This window comes from Amblyomma mixtum, chromosome 7 (genome assembly GCF_055824585.1).
Source record: "Amblyomma mixtum isolate Tamu chromosome 7, ASM5582458v1, whole genome shotgun sequence".
Taxonomy (NCBI): Eukaryota; Metazoa; Arthropoda; class Arachnida; order Ixodida; family Ixodidae; genus Amblyomma; species Amblyomma mixtum.
Genome location: NC_143018.1, coordinates 141,208,147 through 141,222,695, shown reverse-complemented (window position 1 = coordinate 141,222,695; position 14,549 = coordinate 141,208,147). Strand labels below are relative to the sequence as shown.

Sequence of the window (14,549 nt, the reverse complement as noted above, 5' to 3'; positions counted from 1 at the left end):
GGGGGAGCAGTTGTCGGCCCTGCTCTAGAGGATACCAGGGTGTGTGGCTCATTAAGGGCTTTGCGGCAGGCCCTATATGTCCCATGCATTTTGGCCGCTGTGTGTGACCGTTTTTCTCACTACCTGCTGGAGTTAGAATATTAACCTTGATATCATTTTAATCAGCTCTCCGTGCTGTATTTACTGAAAAGAATTATTCTCAATAGAAATTACAATTTTTGTTTTTGTTTTTGTAGGCCTTCCGAATTTTCAACCCTCAATAGAAAATAAACGCCACGAGACACAAAATTTCCTGCATTAGTTCCCATAATTCTGGACCACTACACTATCCCTTACGTTAGTGATTTTATTTTAGTGGAAAAATGTAACGTTTCTAGCAGCTGTGGTTCCGGAGAAAAAGGGTTTAATGTTGCAGAAATGCACATTTTCAGTTAACCGCCTTCGAATTGAAAGAACAAAGAGTTTTATAAAAAATCATAGCCACCAGCTAGGTAGCCATCGTTACAATTATTGACCCTCTTTACCTGCTGCCTTGCCTTCCGGGTGTCGTTCGTGATCAGCGGTGTAGCTCTTTCCACAAAGTAATATGTTGGTCGGGCTCACACAGCCATTGCATCTAGTAGCTTACTGGTGAAACACGATATTGCAGAAATGTAGGCTCCGGTAATGCTACCATCAATAAAAGTAAGCGCAGCATTCATCCTGGAAATCTTAAACGCCTGAAAGTCAATAAACACACTCTACCCAGCACGCTCCTACACTAAATTGTTGAAGACTCATCTTCGTTTAGTGACGATGATGATGATGATGATGTCCTCAGGCTTAATGGCACATACCCATGGCGGGGGATTGGCCAGGGTGCATAGCTGATACAATCGCACTCATGTACAGGGAATGGAGTATATTTAAAATTTTGAAACGCAGAGCTAGAATTTTTACAAAACAAAAAAATTCGGAGAAGGAAAAGTAGTGAATTCACATTCTAGCAGAGGAATCTACCAGATGCTTTCTCATGGAGGCATTTCTTTTTCTTTCTCAACTAGTATATAGTCATTGTCAGTAAGTCACCTTCAGCTCGTCCATCCGACCACGCTAGTTTTGAGGAATAACTCGCGCTAGGCGGTGCCCACCATGCAGACAGCGCCGGGCAGCGTTGCCAAATTCAACAACATAATCGGAAAAGCAGGCTGACAAGCTCATAGCTTCAAGAATCCCTTCTTTGGTGTTAGTCATTCGTTACCTGTAACACTCGAGCCACAAAGGCATAAGCAAACCATTACAGCTCGTGAAATCGCGCCGACGAAGAGCGAGAATAATCCCCATGCTTCAGGCAAATCACAATCTGACGCTGAATTTAGCTAAAAACACAAGACCAGGAAGCTTTTTACTGTTGCCAGATGAGCACTAACAATATCTCTTGACCTCAAGAACTTCCCTGTATCTTTGTTTTTTTGTTATTTAAGTTTAGCACTGCAGAATTGTAAGTTTTCGCGTTAACAAAGCTTCGCATGCAAGTGAGACAATGAATCTGGTTTATTAAAAAAGCGGAAATTTAGTGACAAGATTAAAAGGATAATTGTTTTTTTTTTAATTGTAGCCCACTTTGTTCTCGTAATGGGGCAGTATTTATGAGCATGCAGTGCCCTACTTCGTTACATGTTTGCCAGAAAATTACACTCGCATGCTGCAGGTGTGCTACATGTTCTTTGAGATGGTTCAACAGCGCAAACACACACAGACCAAGAAGGAGACAAGACACACACAGCGCTGAACTTACAACTGATGCATAAGATGTAAGTTCAGCGCTGTGTGTGTCTTGTCTCCTTCTTGGTCTGTGTGTGTTTGCGCTGTTGAACCATCACTATGAATCTACACCAACTAGCCCAATCTGCAGTTCTTCTAATGTTCTTTGACCCTTTGACCAACAGGGTTGTGTGGGCCGGCACCGCCATGGTGGCATTTTTCATCTTGACGATAACGCTCACGGGCCTGGCTCTGACCTACTGGTACCGTGACTGCGACCCAATGCTCATCGGGGCCATCACCCGCTTCGATCAGGTGAGCTTTCCCTCAAGCTTTGCTTGTGTGTCGGTTAAAACACTATACATCGCCTTGACCGGAGCAAGCAGAGCGCACTGCTACGCGGGGTATGCGCTTTCGCTGATTTCAAAGAATGACCGCTTGCATTCTAGTCTACACGCTGTCATCTTAGAATAAAAATAAAAAGTAGTCTGGCAACGCCTTGCTGTTTAGTACCTATATTGTCTTCGGCCGGCGCAAAACTTTCCTTTAGAGAAGAAAAAATGACGCAAGCTATAAGGTTGTTCCGGCTCAAAGCGTAAATACAGCATTCCAATACTAGCGCCATGGCAAACGTCGACGAGGGAGCTTTGTGCGATTACTAAAAAAAAAAAAAACAGCTGTCGCCCATTTATAAGCGCGAGAACCGTCAGGACTCGAGATCCGACGGGCGTACTGGCATGCACTAGAAACTTAATGTTGAATGTAAAACAAGCCATATTTGCAGACTCTACCACAAATACAGTAGCCATATCCTTATGTCTGCTTATTTTTAAAAAAAAAGCGCAAAAACACAGAGAGAAGAGTACGGAGATATGTGGCGATGCTCAAGAGCTACAAGGAAGGAGGCACATATGAAAATTAACAATATGCAGCAGAAACAAGCGCGATAGCACGCCCTTCTGCTATCTATGCATACACGCACAGTTGCCCTGCGTCGCTTTGCATCTTTAGAATTCAGCGTTCACAGAGTTGTACAGGAGACAGTAACGGGACTCGACCGCATTGCGAACAGCTCGGGAGCAGATTTCTCTGTCCTCAACCCGTTCACTGGGGCAGCGATGTTCGGTGCTCTACTATCTCTGAGGGCAACCCTTAATAGGGTGCCGTGTGGCCCACCAGGGAGCCACTGGCGAAACCACCTTCTTTCATCTGCCAACAGATGACGGTAGTGACCGTGCTTGTGTGATCTGCGCGGGTTTTTTAATGCGAAAATATTACTAGGGTATGTCGGTGGGGTCGTGTGCTCAGCAGCTGTTACGTCTTCAGAAGAGGTAGCATCAAACGAGTGGCTGTAATCAAAAGAGAATGATGCCTGGGTGCAGCGCAAAAAAAATAATGTCAGTAGGATGTGTGGTTAATTAATTGGAGCAAAAATGTCGAAAAGCTTCGATATAGCAAGGACGTCGATAGAGTGAGAGGATGGGAAAACAACCGTGGGCAGCAAAATAGCTGAAAGATAGGCCAGGGAGAGAAAATAAAGTTTTAATTGAATTGGAAAACGTTTATTGTCAGCACTGAGGCCTAGTGAGCATTATACTAGGTGGCTTCGAGCCCATGGCTCTTGGCGACCTTGTGAGCCCACTCAGTGGCCCGGACTTGCGTCAACGGGTCTGAGCTGGCCAGTATAGCCTCCCACCGCTCTAGAGAAGGGACTGGTAGTAGGTCCGCCGGTGGCGGCGCCTTTTTGCAGCTCCATAAAATGTGCTCATACCCGGCTATCTCGCCGCATTGTTTGCAAGTAGCCTTGTATTGTGTTGGATACATGTGTGCTAGTCTCGACGGGCTAAAGAAGGCTCGCGTCTGGAGCCGACGCCACGTTACCTCCTGGCTTTTGTCGAGCTTTTTGTCTGGTGGCGGATAGATCCTCCTTTCCAGTTTAAACTGATTGGTGTATTCGTGAAGTGATATGAATGCATCTCTCGTGAAATTTGGGGACTCAACCCGGCTCACTGCTCGGCTGACATAACCTCGAGCTATACTGTGAGCCAACTCGTTTCCCCTGTTCCCCGAGTGTGCCGGCACACATATTAGTTCCACCTCTCTTTGGTCCCAGTCTTTATCTCTTAGGATTCGTTCTGCCTCCTGGGAGATCATACCCCGCGCAAAATTGTTGATAGCCACCTTGGAGTCGCTAATTATGGTTACTGCTTTGGTGCTGGCCATTGCCATGGCGATAGCCGCCTCCTCCGCTGTCCCTGAGTTTTTTGTTTTGACCGAACCGGCCGTTAATGTTTCACCCGAGTCGTTCACGGCCACGACCACAAAGGAGTCGCCTCCTTCGTATTCCGCCGCGTCTACATAGGTTGTGTGTTCCGAGCCTTCGAGCTTGGTTTCAAGGGCCTTTGCTCTGGCTCTCCTCCTGCCTTCGTGAAAAGCAGGGTGCATGTTTTTTGGAAGTGGTTTAATAGTGAGTAATTTTCTAACTTTGAAATGAATCGAAATGTATTTGATCAGTGATAATTAATCGAACGAAAAGGTTTCATTGACATAGAATAATTAGTTAATTATCAGAAGAAACCATTGGACGTTTGAATAGGCTGGACGGGGATATAGCAAGTGGACGAGAAATCAACCACGGCGCCAAATTAGAAAAACCAAATGGTTGACTGAGATAAAAGGAGGTATCGTCAGAGTAAATTAATCGATCTTTAATTATTGCATAAGAGAATTACGCTAATTCAGTAGTTAAAATAATCAACAAACAAAAAGAAAATGATAAAGAGAGGCAAAGAGAGGAGACGAGTGGCCAGGAGGCGTCAATGCTTTCGAATTTTCCCAATGCGGCTCGTTGCAGGGATCTCTGACGTTTTTGGAGCTTACTCAGCTATCCCACGGATTCATCGCGTGGCTCAGTATTCGTGGCTCCACATAGTACGTACAGGGCGTGACACTGGTGACTCTCTATGCAGAGAACGCGCAAAATGACATTTGACGGACATTAGCAAAAAAAAATTGGAGGGGGCACTTAAGCTCCGCCTTAAGGGTATGGCTATGGCGCTATAGCGTAATTAATTCTTATATATGCAGAAGGTCATTGTCTACTTTACATTCATAGATATCTGGAAGTCATCCTACCCCTTCTAGCTGAGTGGTGCGGCGGTTAAACAATAATCCACTGCCCTCCGATGGCAGGCGACCCCAGCGGTCGGCTTTGCACGCCACAGGTTGCTGTTCCCGAGCTACAAATCACTTAATTTAACTACCACCTCCCATAGTGGGCACTGTGCTCACTATCCGTTGGGAAGGTTGTGGTGGTGCCGGAAGGTCCTGTGACCTAGGTGGCTCACCTGCCTCCTAGTCTGGTCTCTGGGCACCACCTGCTAGGTTCGTGGTGGTGATTTTATGCGAAGCATACTGAAATAGCCCAACCCAGCTCCTCGAGCGCGGCGGTGTCGTTACCATTGACCTTTCGTGACCTCCATGTCATACCACGTGGTGCGTGACGTCACAGCAGATGAGAAACGGGGGCCCAACTCGCGCCGTCGCGCGAGGCGTCGTGACCAAGGATGACCACGTGGTGCGTGACATCACAGCAGATGAGAAACGGGGGCCCATCTTGCGCCGTCGCGCGAGGCGTCGCGACCAAGGAGGACCACGTGATGCGTGACGTAACGACATAGGAGAAACGGGGCCCCAGCTCGCGCCGTCGTGCGAGGCGTCGCGACCAATGTGTTTCCTGCTTCTGCCGCTAGGTGCGTTGTAGTGAACACGTGATTAAAGCCCCTAAATAAACTAAAAGTAGCGACATCTCCTCCCTCCTCCTCCTATGCCGGCGCTCCTTCTCTCGGCTTCTCCCGGGCGCCGACGGTGGCGGCACCTAGGTCGGGAGCAGCTAGCAGACGCTCCCAACCGTCTTTTTTTGGCGCCCGGCAGACCGCGCACCCAAATGAACTTCGTGTTGCGTTTTGTGACTTGGCTTCGGTCAAAATGACATCATGAAATGAGAGATTGAAAAATCAGTTACTGTAATAACTGCCCAGACCAATGTTGGATTCCTTTATAGAAACTTCTTGTCCTTCGATCGCTTTGACTGCGGAGCACACGTTGGAAGTGGCGCGCGCGAGCGAGTTCGCGTCACTAGAGTGACTACCATCGTTCGACGAGTGGCTTTCTCGTCGCTCGCGCTTTGGCGCGCAGCGGACCGCGCACCCGCATGATTTTTGTTGCATTTTCTGCCTCCGATTCGGCCGCATTGAGATTGTGGCGTGGGAGATACAAGGCACGAAAAAAAATATAGAGCGTGACCTTTCATAACTGAAAAAAGAATACACAAGTGTTAACACGTCACCACTGCGCATTAAAAGCCATGAGGAGCTTTTCCAATGTCGAACTTTGGAAATCGTCTGGATCATTGCTCGCGCCCCTAGTGTTCATTTGACACCACCTATATCCACGTTACATAGCTCCACACAGCGTGATTTTCGCAGGAATTCGCGGCAGCGACGACAGCCTCAACCCAAAATGTCTGAAACTATGTTATACAGAGGTCCTTGCTTGCATTCTCAAGTATTATCCACGCAGATATCGAGTATTCAAGCGACAGGTGCGTTAATGTGCCTAGGCACAATAACGCCCGATTTCGGTTTAGAACGCTGCTTGAAAAATACGTTCAGCAATGCGCGCAACATGAAAGTTACACCTTAATCGCAAGCAGCATGAGAAGGAGGAGCTTCAACAGCAAGTAACACACCTTTGGTGTCGAGTTCGTGAGCGAAGGAGTGCAACTGTAACAAAACAAATACGTCTAGCGATGCGCTCAACATGAAAGCTAGACCTGCACCGCGAGCAGCATGAGCAGCGTAGGCTCAAACAGCGAGTACCGCCCCTTTAGTATCGAGTTCGTGAGCCCAGGAGTCCCGCTGCAGCAACATAAATACGGCAAGCAATGCGCGCAACATCAAGCCTGGACCTTCATAGCGAGCAAGGTAAACGGCCGGGCTCAAACTTCATGCGAACGAGCCCGACTGAAACCAAGCCGACGCGCCGCGCAAAGCGAGCAACATTAAACCTGCGCTTCAGCACGGCTTTCGTACCTGCTAGCGAACGAGTCTATTTAGAATCATGCCAAACGGCATTTAGTGCGAAGAAAGACTGCAGCCGCTGGCGCTTCACACCAAATCATCCGAAAAAACACGACTGACAACTGAAAAACGACCACTTATCTCACAAACACGCGGATCCACAACATTATCGAAGTTTGCCCGGCCGATCCTGTGCTGCCAAACCTTTCGGCGAGCCGCCTTGCTTTTTCTGGAAGGAATTACAAAAAATCTTTTGCCACTGCCACCTCGGTCGTTGCATCCATACGCGCAACAGAAGCTCGGCATCGCCGCAACACGTACACGCCGTCAAAGATGAAAAAGAAAAAAATGCTTCCCGCCAAAACTGTTGCACAGTCAATACAAAATTGAACCATTCCAGATGTTGCATTCAAATTTGCACATTGTGCCGTCCTCCCATCTTCGAACTCCCAGCTAACAGGACCCCTTTCGTTGCGTCGTTCAATCTGTCAGCCTATACCCTATTAATTCTCCTTTTCCTCTAAAGCTCCTAATCATTCCAACAGTTCACCGCCTGTGTCTTGGCCACTCCCCCGTAGTGGGTATGTGCCATTCTACTTGAGGCCAACCAACCAACCAAAACGAAGCGCGACTCCCAGCCCCAGCAATGGCGCCGGCGTCTGCTGCGGAGCCAAAAAGCGCGCGCTAACACGTGACTACGACGCCTCGGCCAATGGGAGGCTCTATTCTCCGGCGGCGCGCCAGGAGAGGAGGAGTGTCGGAAAGTTCAAAGCTTTTCGCTACTTTTGTTTCATTGAGGGGCTTTACACGTGATGCTGGAGCGGCGGTATACAAGGGGGTGCGCCTGCCTCTGCTAGGCGTACACGGGATAGAGATGCCTCCTGGAGACAGGGCTGCTCGTTGGAATGAGAAGCAAAAGTTGCGGCGTGCTACAGAGACTGATGAAGAGCGTGAAGAACGTCTAGCCAAGCGGCGTGCTCGGTATACAACTCGGCGACAAAATGCTTCGCATCTGACTAGGCTTAACCTAAGCTAAGCCTCAGCCATTTTTTCGCTCACAACGCCGACGCGGATAACGCCGACAGCGGATTAACTGGACAACTAGTGGTTTAACGCTGTCGCGTTATAATTTGGCAGAGCCCGAAAGCGCCGCAGAGCCCACTTTTAAAAGTAGCTAAGACATCAGAAAAAGAATCGGACTTAAGAAATGAAGACAGAAAATAGGTATATACGCATGTGTGCATCATGTAATAAATTAAGCCCACACAACAATGGTGGAACAATGCGTAAGCAACAGTGGGTATAAAGGAAACACCTCTGTCAAACCGGCAACAAGCGGATTGTGCCTTGTTCAAAAGGCAACAACTAAAACTAAAGAAAATAGCAAGAACGGTTGGCACATGTGTCGCGTGAAGGAGTCCTCATCGTTGCGCATAGAGCCCTTCTTCTCGAAGAGGGCGAACGGGTCACGATTAGAGTTCCTCGTGAACGATGGTCCATAGTACTGTGAAAGCACTACTCCAGACGTACCAACCCCGAGCAAGAGTGTTGTCTTGCCTTGTGTTATATTGTCGGATAATATACTTTAAAAGAGTTAAATGTGGGGCCAGTTGCTTTTCTGACAAAGCATTCCTTTTTTAGCACAAACACGAAAGAAACACGCAGAAAGAAAGACAAACACATGCGCTACTTGCAACTGATTTATCGAAGGTAGAACCACTCTATATATATATACATAGGCCTACGCAGGCGCCGCCTAACACGTAACTTGCAAACTAGCCAGACGAAAGTCGTCGCACTAGACGCGATAGAAAATTGACCACAGCATTGTACAGTGTCACTAACACAATCCGATCCTGCTTTCCTGACGAAAAATTCATCCATGGTTTCACAAGAGGCTTTTTGATAACTTCTGCCTATGATTGACACGCAACGGAAATGCCGCTTACAAGCTATGCAAGCCATGCAGTGGTCGACAATATTCGTGCGTGCCCAGGTCTTCTGCCTGCTCCCTGAGTCGGTCGTCTCCGGCCGTGGAGCCTCCTGACTCGCCGGAGCTACTCGGCTTATTGGCCGCGGACGTGGTAGCTACCTGGCGTCTGACAGAATATAACCTATAGCCATCTCTGAACTGATATAAGCAGCAGCGGCGGCGCAACGGAGAAGGGTGCGAGCATGAAAAAGTCGCTTGGAAGGACACACCAAATTTCTCGCGTGATTGCTGGTCCCCTGCTGTGTGTAGAAGTGTATTATTTGGCTTACGTTTCTATGACAACACAACGTAGTGATTGAGCGAGTTGATGTGCTCTCCTTGGAAGGTGTTTCAGAGCCCTTTTAGTTAACAAAACTTGTCTGATATCGAAAGCACGAGCTGATGGGCGAGTTGGTTGTACATGATATGATTGAAACAGCGCAAGGCCGAAGGCCAAAAGGAGAGCAGAGGAAAGGAGCCTTGCGCTGTTTCAATCATATCTTGTCTGATATCCCTCCCAATCTAATGCCTCCGATGTCCAGTTTTCTCGGGGAAAAATTCTGAAAATTTGAAAAATATAACACACTGTTATTGAAATTCCGAAATTATTGGTCCATTACTCTGTTATGTAGCAAAACCTGTTTTTATGCGAAGCATACTAAAATAGCCCAACCCAGCTCCTCGTGCGCGGCGGTGTCGTTACCATTGACCTTTCGTGACCTCCATGTCATACCACGTGATGCGTGACGTCACAACAGATGAAAAACGGGGGCCCAACTCGCGCCGTCGCGCGAGGCGTCGTGACCAAGGATGACCACGTGGTGCGTGACGTCACAGCAGATGAGAAACGGGGGCCCAGCTCGCGCCGTCGCGACCAAGGAGGACCACGTGATGCGTGACGTAACGACATAGGAGAAACGGGGCCCCAGCTCGCGCCGTCGCGCGAGGCGTCGCGACAAATGTGTTTCCTGCTTCTGCCGCTAGGTGCGCTGTAGTGAACACGTGATTAGGGTGCCTCGATGCGCGCGCCCTCTTGGAGGGTGGTGCCATTCTTTGAAGGGGCGAACGCCGCCTCCGGAGCGGCAGCGGCCATTTCGCTCCCCACGCGTCGCCGCGGCTGCTTGGGAGAGGCACGTGCGCGGCGTTTTCTGGGACAAAATGCCCGGGTGTTGCGTGCCCCAGTGCACGAACCACTCACGAAATGAGTGGAAGATGTACCGGTTCCCTAAAGAACCGAAAAGACGGCTTCTCTGGCTCGTAAAAATCAAGCGCGACAAGTGGCAACCCACGGACCGCTCGTGTGTATGCAGCGTAAGTTATGTTTCTAGTGTATTCGTAGTTATTCTTTCATTTGCATGCTTTATACCGTAGCGTTTGTCAGTCTTGTATCCTAGATATCTGGCGCATATGCTTGCGTGTTTAACTCGTTTATTTCTGGGCAACACGACATGCTTAGTTCTTATAATCTCTTGTTGTACATGTAGTACTGCGAGCGCGTAAAGATGTGCGCTCTTTGCTACCGGATCCTTGTGCAATTTCTTTTTTGTGCGCAGTGGAACGTAAGGGGAGCTCTAAGTTACCTTTTATGCTATGACATACAGAGCGCTTTGAGGAATTTTCTCGGCGTTGTATTCTTGTGCCGCTGTCCAACTCAGACGGTGTGCGTGCGTGCGCGTGCCCGTTTGTGTGTGTGTGTGTGTGTGAGAGAGAAAAAGAAATGAGGCGTATGACCAAGCAAGACGCATGTGTGGCCATGACAATCATGTCAGGACTCGTTATGACTAGTTTACTAACGGCTAATTGGTAGTTACTGCATGTATAAAGGCACGCTTAACTTGGTGATCGATATGTGTTTTGTGATCACGCTTGTCTAGACATTCGCTTTTCTTTCCCCATTCGATGACCGGTGAATTATCTGAACATCTGACTGGAGATGAGTGACGAGGATTTCATGACTACGGAGCCCTTTAACAACGGAAATTTCTTAATGGTGATGACAGGATCAGACGAAAGAGAAAGCTGTTTCATTGAAGCTCCACAAAATTTGTGGACAGCATGATCGAAAGCGGGAAGTCGTGAAAAATCCAGGATTGACTTACAGCATTGCCTTCTTGCGCGCACATATATGAGTGCAACGTTTTATTTTTAAAGGAATTTCTTAGCTCACTGCCCATGTTCCACCTAGCAGCAAAGGCAAGAACCTTTAGTATCTTAACATGGGAAGCACACATCTCTTCAGTGTCCAATAATTTCCTCGCACTCTCCCCGTTTTTTTTTTGTTTTTTTTTTCAGAAAGAAGTCGACGGTCTTTTGCCTCTTTCTTAGTATATCTTAACAAGCACCTGAATTTCACTTATAACTGTTTGGGCATATCCCTGTTTGTGTTACTTATTTTTAGCTGTTTAGAATGTTAGTGTGAAGCCCTCTCAATTTAAACATTAATAAGTTTGTCTGATCATTGCATGTTTCTGTGTTACAGGCACATTTTGAAGAAAGCGCCTTTGAGCAGAATAGGGCTGACGGGTGGAAAAAATTGAGGCCCAATGCTGTGCCAACGCTTTTTTCCTTCAGAGGTATAATAAGCCACATATTTCTACATTAACGAAAGTTTGCAACGCTTCTTTCCTAATCCTATTGCTTCTTTCATTCTTAGCCTGATTGTTCTAACTTAGTACTGTAATGACCGGCCATTTGTAGACTCACGTGGAGCGATTATTTTTTTTTTTTTCATCATACTGCAGACCCAGTGAAGGGTCCTAGCAAGAGGGGTAACAATTTCAGAACAAAACACAAAAGCATAAAGTGCAAAAACACGAACATAAAATTCACACAAATGTTTCTTCAGAGAATTAGGCGGCTCACATTACAGTAAGACTCTTCATACCTCCGGTCAATAGAATAGCTCGTTTTCATTTTTTACAGGGAGGTAAATCAGCCGCGCCTTCCGCCCAGAAGCATGATGCTGACAATTTTGCATTTTATTTAATTTTATGTCTAAACGTAGCAAGACTTGGAGCATGCTCGTTCGTAATGATAAAATAATGCACCATCTGATTTGCAGCATGTGTGGCCTCTCTTTTTTCAGCGATGCCTAAGCACAGGAAGCCGCCAAAGGAAAGGTTACAAGGGGTGCCTGCGGCAGCAGAGCAAAGGGGCACTCTGCAGCATCAACAGAGTGCTTCTGATACCACATCAACAGAAATTCAGGACCAATACGTCAACGACATGGCTGATATGCCACACACGGCAAATCAAGAACTGCAGCCATTGCCCAGTGACGACAGGGAGACGGCTCAAAGTCAGATGAACAACTCACCTCGCCCAAGTTCCATTCCAGAAACTTCAATACCCGCCACAGATGATTCCCTGCAAGTTGCCTGCGCACTTCGTGCAACCCGTGCAGAGAAGTGCAGTAACAGCTCATGTGCTACACTTAATAAACAGCTAGAGGACATGAAGAAAAAATACGCGAAACTTAGCGAAGTTCACAGCAAAACAAGTGCTACAAATAAGTCAATTAAAAGGAAGCTTCAAAAAATGGAAAAGGCCAGCGAAATGTTACGAAAAAAACTGAAGTTCCTAAATCAAGACCAAATGCGAGCCCTGTCTCGGAACAGCAACAAAGGTTCCACCTGGTCGTCCAAAACAATTAAACAAGCCCTTCAGATCAAATTTGCGAGTGGAACTTCAGGCTACGAAACCCTAAGAAGACTTGGGTACCCACTGCCTTCTAATAGGACTCTTGTCCGTCGTCTTCAGGGACTCAAGTTCCTACCAGGAATCTTAACTGAAGTGATTGACGTTCTCAGAGTAAAAGCAGAGGGCATGGAAGATATTGAAAAAGATTGTGTGCTTTATCTCGATGAAATGGAAATTGCACAAGGGTATGACCTCGATCGTGCTGAAGACATTGTGTTTGGAGGGAAAACATTTCCAGCAGTTCCAGATGAACCTGCATGTCATTGCTTAGTGTTTATGGTCGGAGGATTGAACACAAGGTGGAAGCAGGTAATCGCATACCATTTTACAGGAAGCTCTGTCGACGGGGGTCTGCTTAAGAGTTTTGTTCTGGAAATCGTGCAGCTTTGCGCTGACATTTCTCTTAGAGTGCTTGTGGTAACCTCTGATATGGGAGCGTCCAACAGAGCTATGTGGCGCGAGTTAGGTTTTTCTAGCCATAGGAATTCTAACACTGTGTGCTCAATCCCTCATCCGATGCTTCAGGGAAAGGAACTCTTTTTCACTGCGGACGCGGCTCACGTGATAAAAAATATCCGAGGTCAGCTTTTAAACTCTATTGACTTTACGCTGAGCGATGCAACTGTCTGCCAACATAGCTTACCCTCAAACAAAGTCAAGCTGGAGCACGTGCGCGCTGTCGTAGAATACGACTCTAGCAAAGAGCTGAAAATTGCACCCAAACTTTCTGAAGCTCATGTCAGCAAAGGCCACTTCACAAAAATGAAGGTCGGCATAGCAGTTCAGTTCTTCAAGGAATCCCCAGCCGCCATTCGTTGCCTAATAAGAGAGAAAGTGCTCGAACCAGAAGCTGAAACCACAGCATGGTTCCTGGAGCTCATCGCAAAATGGTACAAACTGATGTCCTCACGACATCCGTCAGTTGCACTTAGTTGGCAAGATATGGCAAAGTACCATGAAGCCTTGCACATGTTGCGCCTGGCAGTGGACACAATTCAAGGCATGCAGATGGGCAGCACATCCCAGTGGAAGCCCTCACAGGCAGGTCTCATGATTGCAACAACAGTTGTCCTTCGTTTGCAAGATATTGTGCTTAAAATGGATGGCTACAAATTCTTTCTCACCGGGAGACTGCTACAGGACTGCCTGGAGAATCTTTTTTCTGTTGTGCGTCACAGGAAACCCGTTCCAAACGCGTATGACATGAAATGTGCTTTGAAACTTGTATGCGTCAGTCAGTTTTTGCACACACCAGCAACCTCAAGCTATGAAACGGATGATTCTGAGTACCTGCTTGATATGATTTCACAAGGAAAAAAAGAGTACGTTGGAGATGTTGAAGAGGAAATTGACGATGGGGAAATTCTGTTCATTGAAGCACTGACTTCAATTGAGTGCAGTATTTTGCATCATATTGGCGGATTTGTTGTGAAAGGAATTTTGAAGAAAACGAACTGCGAGCAGTGCAAGGCTGCAATGCTTGGCTCGACGAACCATGAGCATGCATATTTAACTGCACTGAAAGAGTACGTCCAAGATGGTGAGAACTTGTGTTATCCGAGTGGTGCGGTTATGAGCCTTCTTCAATCCTGCGAAGAGCACTTTAAAGGAATCACGTCCTGGACAGACAATCTGTTCACCCTTAAGTCCCCTCTAAAGGCTGTCACAGAATATTTAAACAAGAACACACGATTCACTATGGAGGCCTGTCAGCAACACAAGGATTCTCTGGCAAACATACTGATATCAAGTTATGCAAGAGTACGGCTACGCATTCACCTGCGTCAGCTCGAAGCTGCGAGAGTCAATGGGCATGGAAGCAAGACATGCGCTGCAGTTAATTTGCAGTGAGTTGTAGCGCTTGTTTTTGACATTTTAAGGTTTCCGACCAAATAAACAAGCTATCACATCGGAAATCGCTAATTATCGGATGCAGTTTCTTTTTTCATTGTTCAGAAACCGTGTGGCTGCTTTACTTTAGCGGCATCGATATCTGATTTATAGTAGTGAGCAGTTTACATTATATTGCTGCATAAGATATGCTAAACAGGGCT

At 47.1% G+C, this 14,549-nt stretch overlaps 2 protein-coding genes across 2 annotated transcripts in view; both read left to right on the top strand.

Moving 5' to 3' along the window:
- LOC149337733 (putative sodium-dependent multivitamin transporter) overlaps window positions 1–14,549 on the top strand; it is a 188,487-nt gene that overhangs the window by 137,289 nt on the left and 36,649 nt on the right. Inside the window, exon 8 of the mRNA XM_089553492.1 lies at window positions 1,929–2,058. Within this exon, the coding sequence (XP_089409618.1) occupies window positions 1,929–2,058 (130 nt within the window). The remainder of the gene's footprint in view (window positions 1–1,928; window positions 2,059–14,549) is intronic.
- Window positions 9,813–14,448, top strand: LOC149337734 (uncharacterized). The gene is made up of 3 exons (XM_089553491.1): window positions 9,813–10,107; window positions 11,276–11,369; window positions 11,882–14,448. The coding sequence occupies exons 1-3, from the start codon at window positions 9,955–9,957 to the stop codon at window positions 14,344–14,346; spliced, it is 2,712 nt and encodes a 903-aa protein (XP_089409617.1). The 5' UTR covers window positions 9,813–9,954; the 3' UTR covers window positions 14,347–14,448.

Bases quoted from the DNA above. Each gene is read 5' to 3' on its own strand.
- LOC149337734 (XM_089553491.1), top strand. From the start codon at position 9,955: ATGCCCGGGTGTTGCGTGCCCCAGTGCACGAACCACTCACGAAATGAG. The intron at 10,108-11,275 runs GTAAGTTATGTT...TCTGTGTTACAG, and splicing joins ACCGCTCGTGTGTATGCAGC to GCACATTTTGAAGAAAGCGC. The intron at 11,370-11,881 runs GTATAATAAGCC...CTCTTTTTTCAG, and splicing joins AACGCTTTTTTCCTTCAGAG to CGATGCCTAAGCACAGGAAG.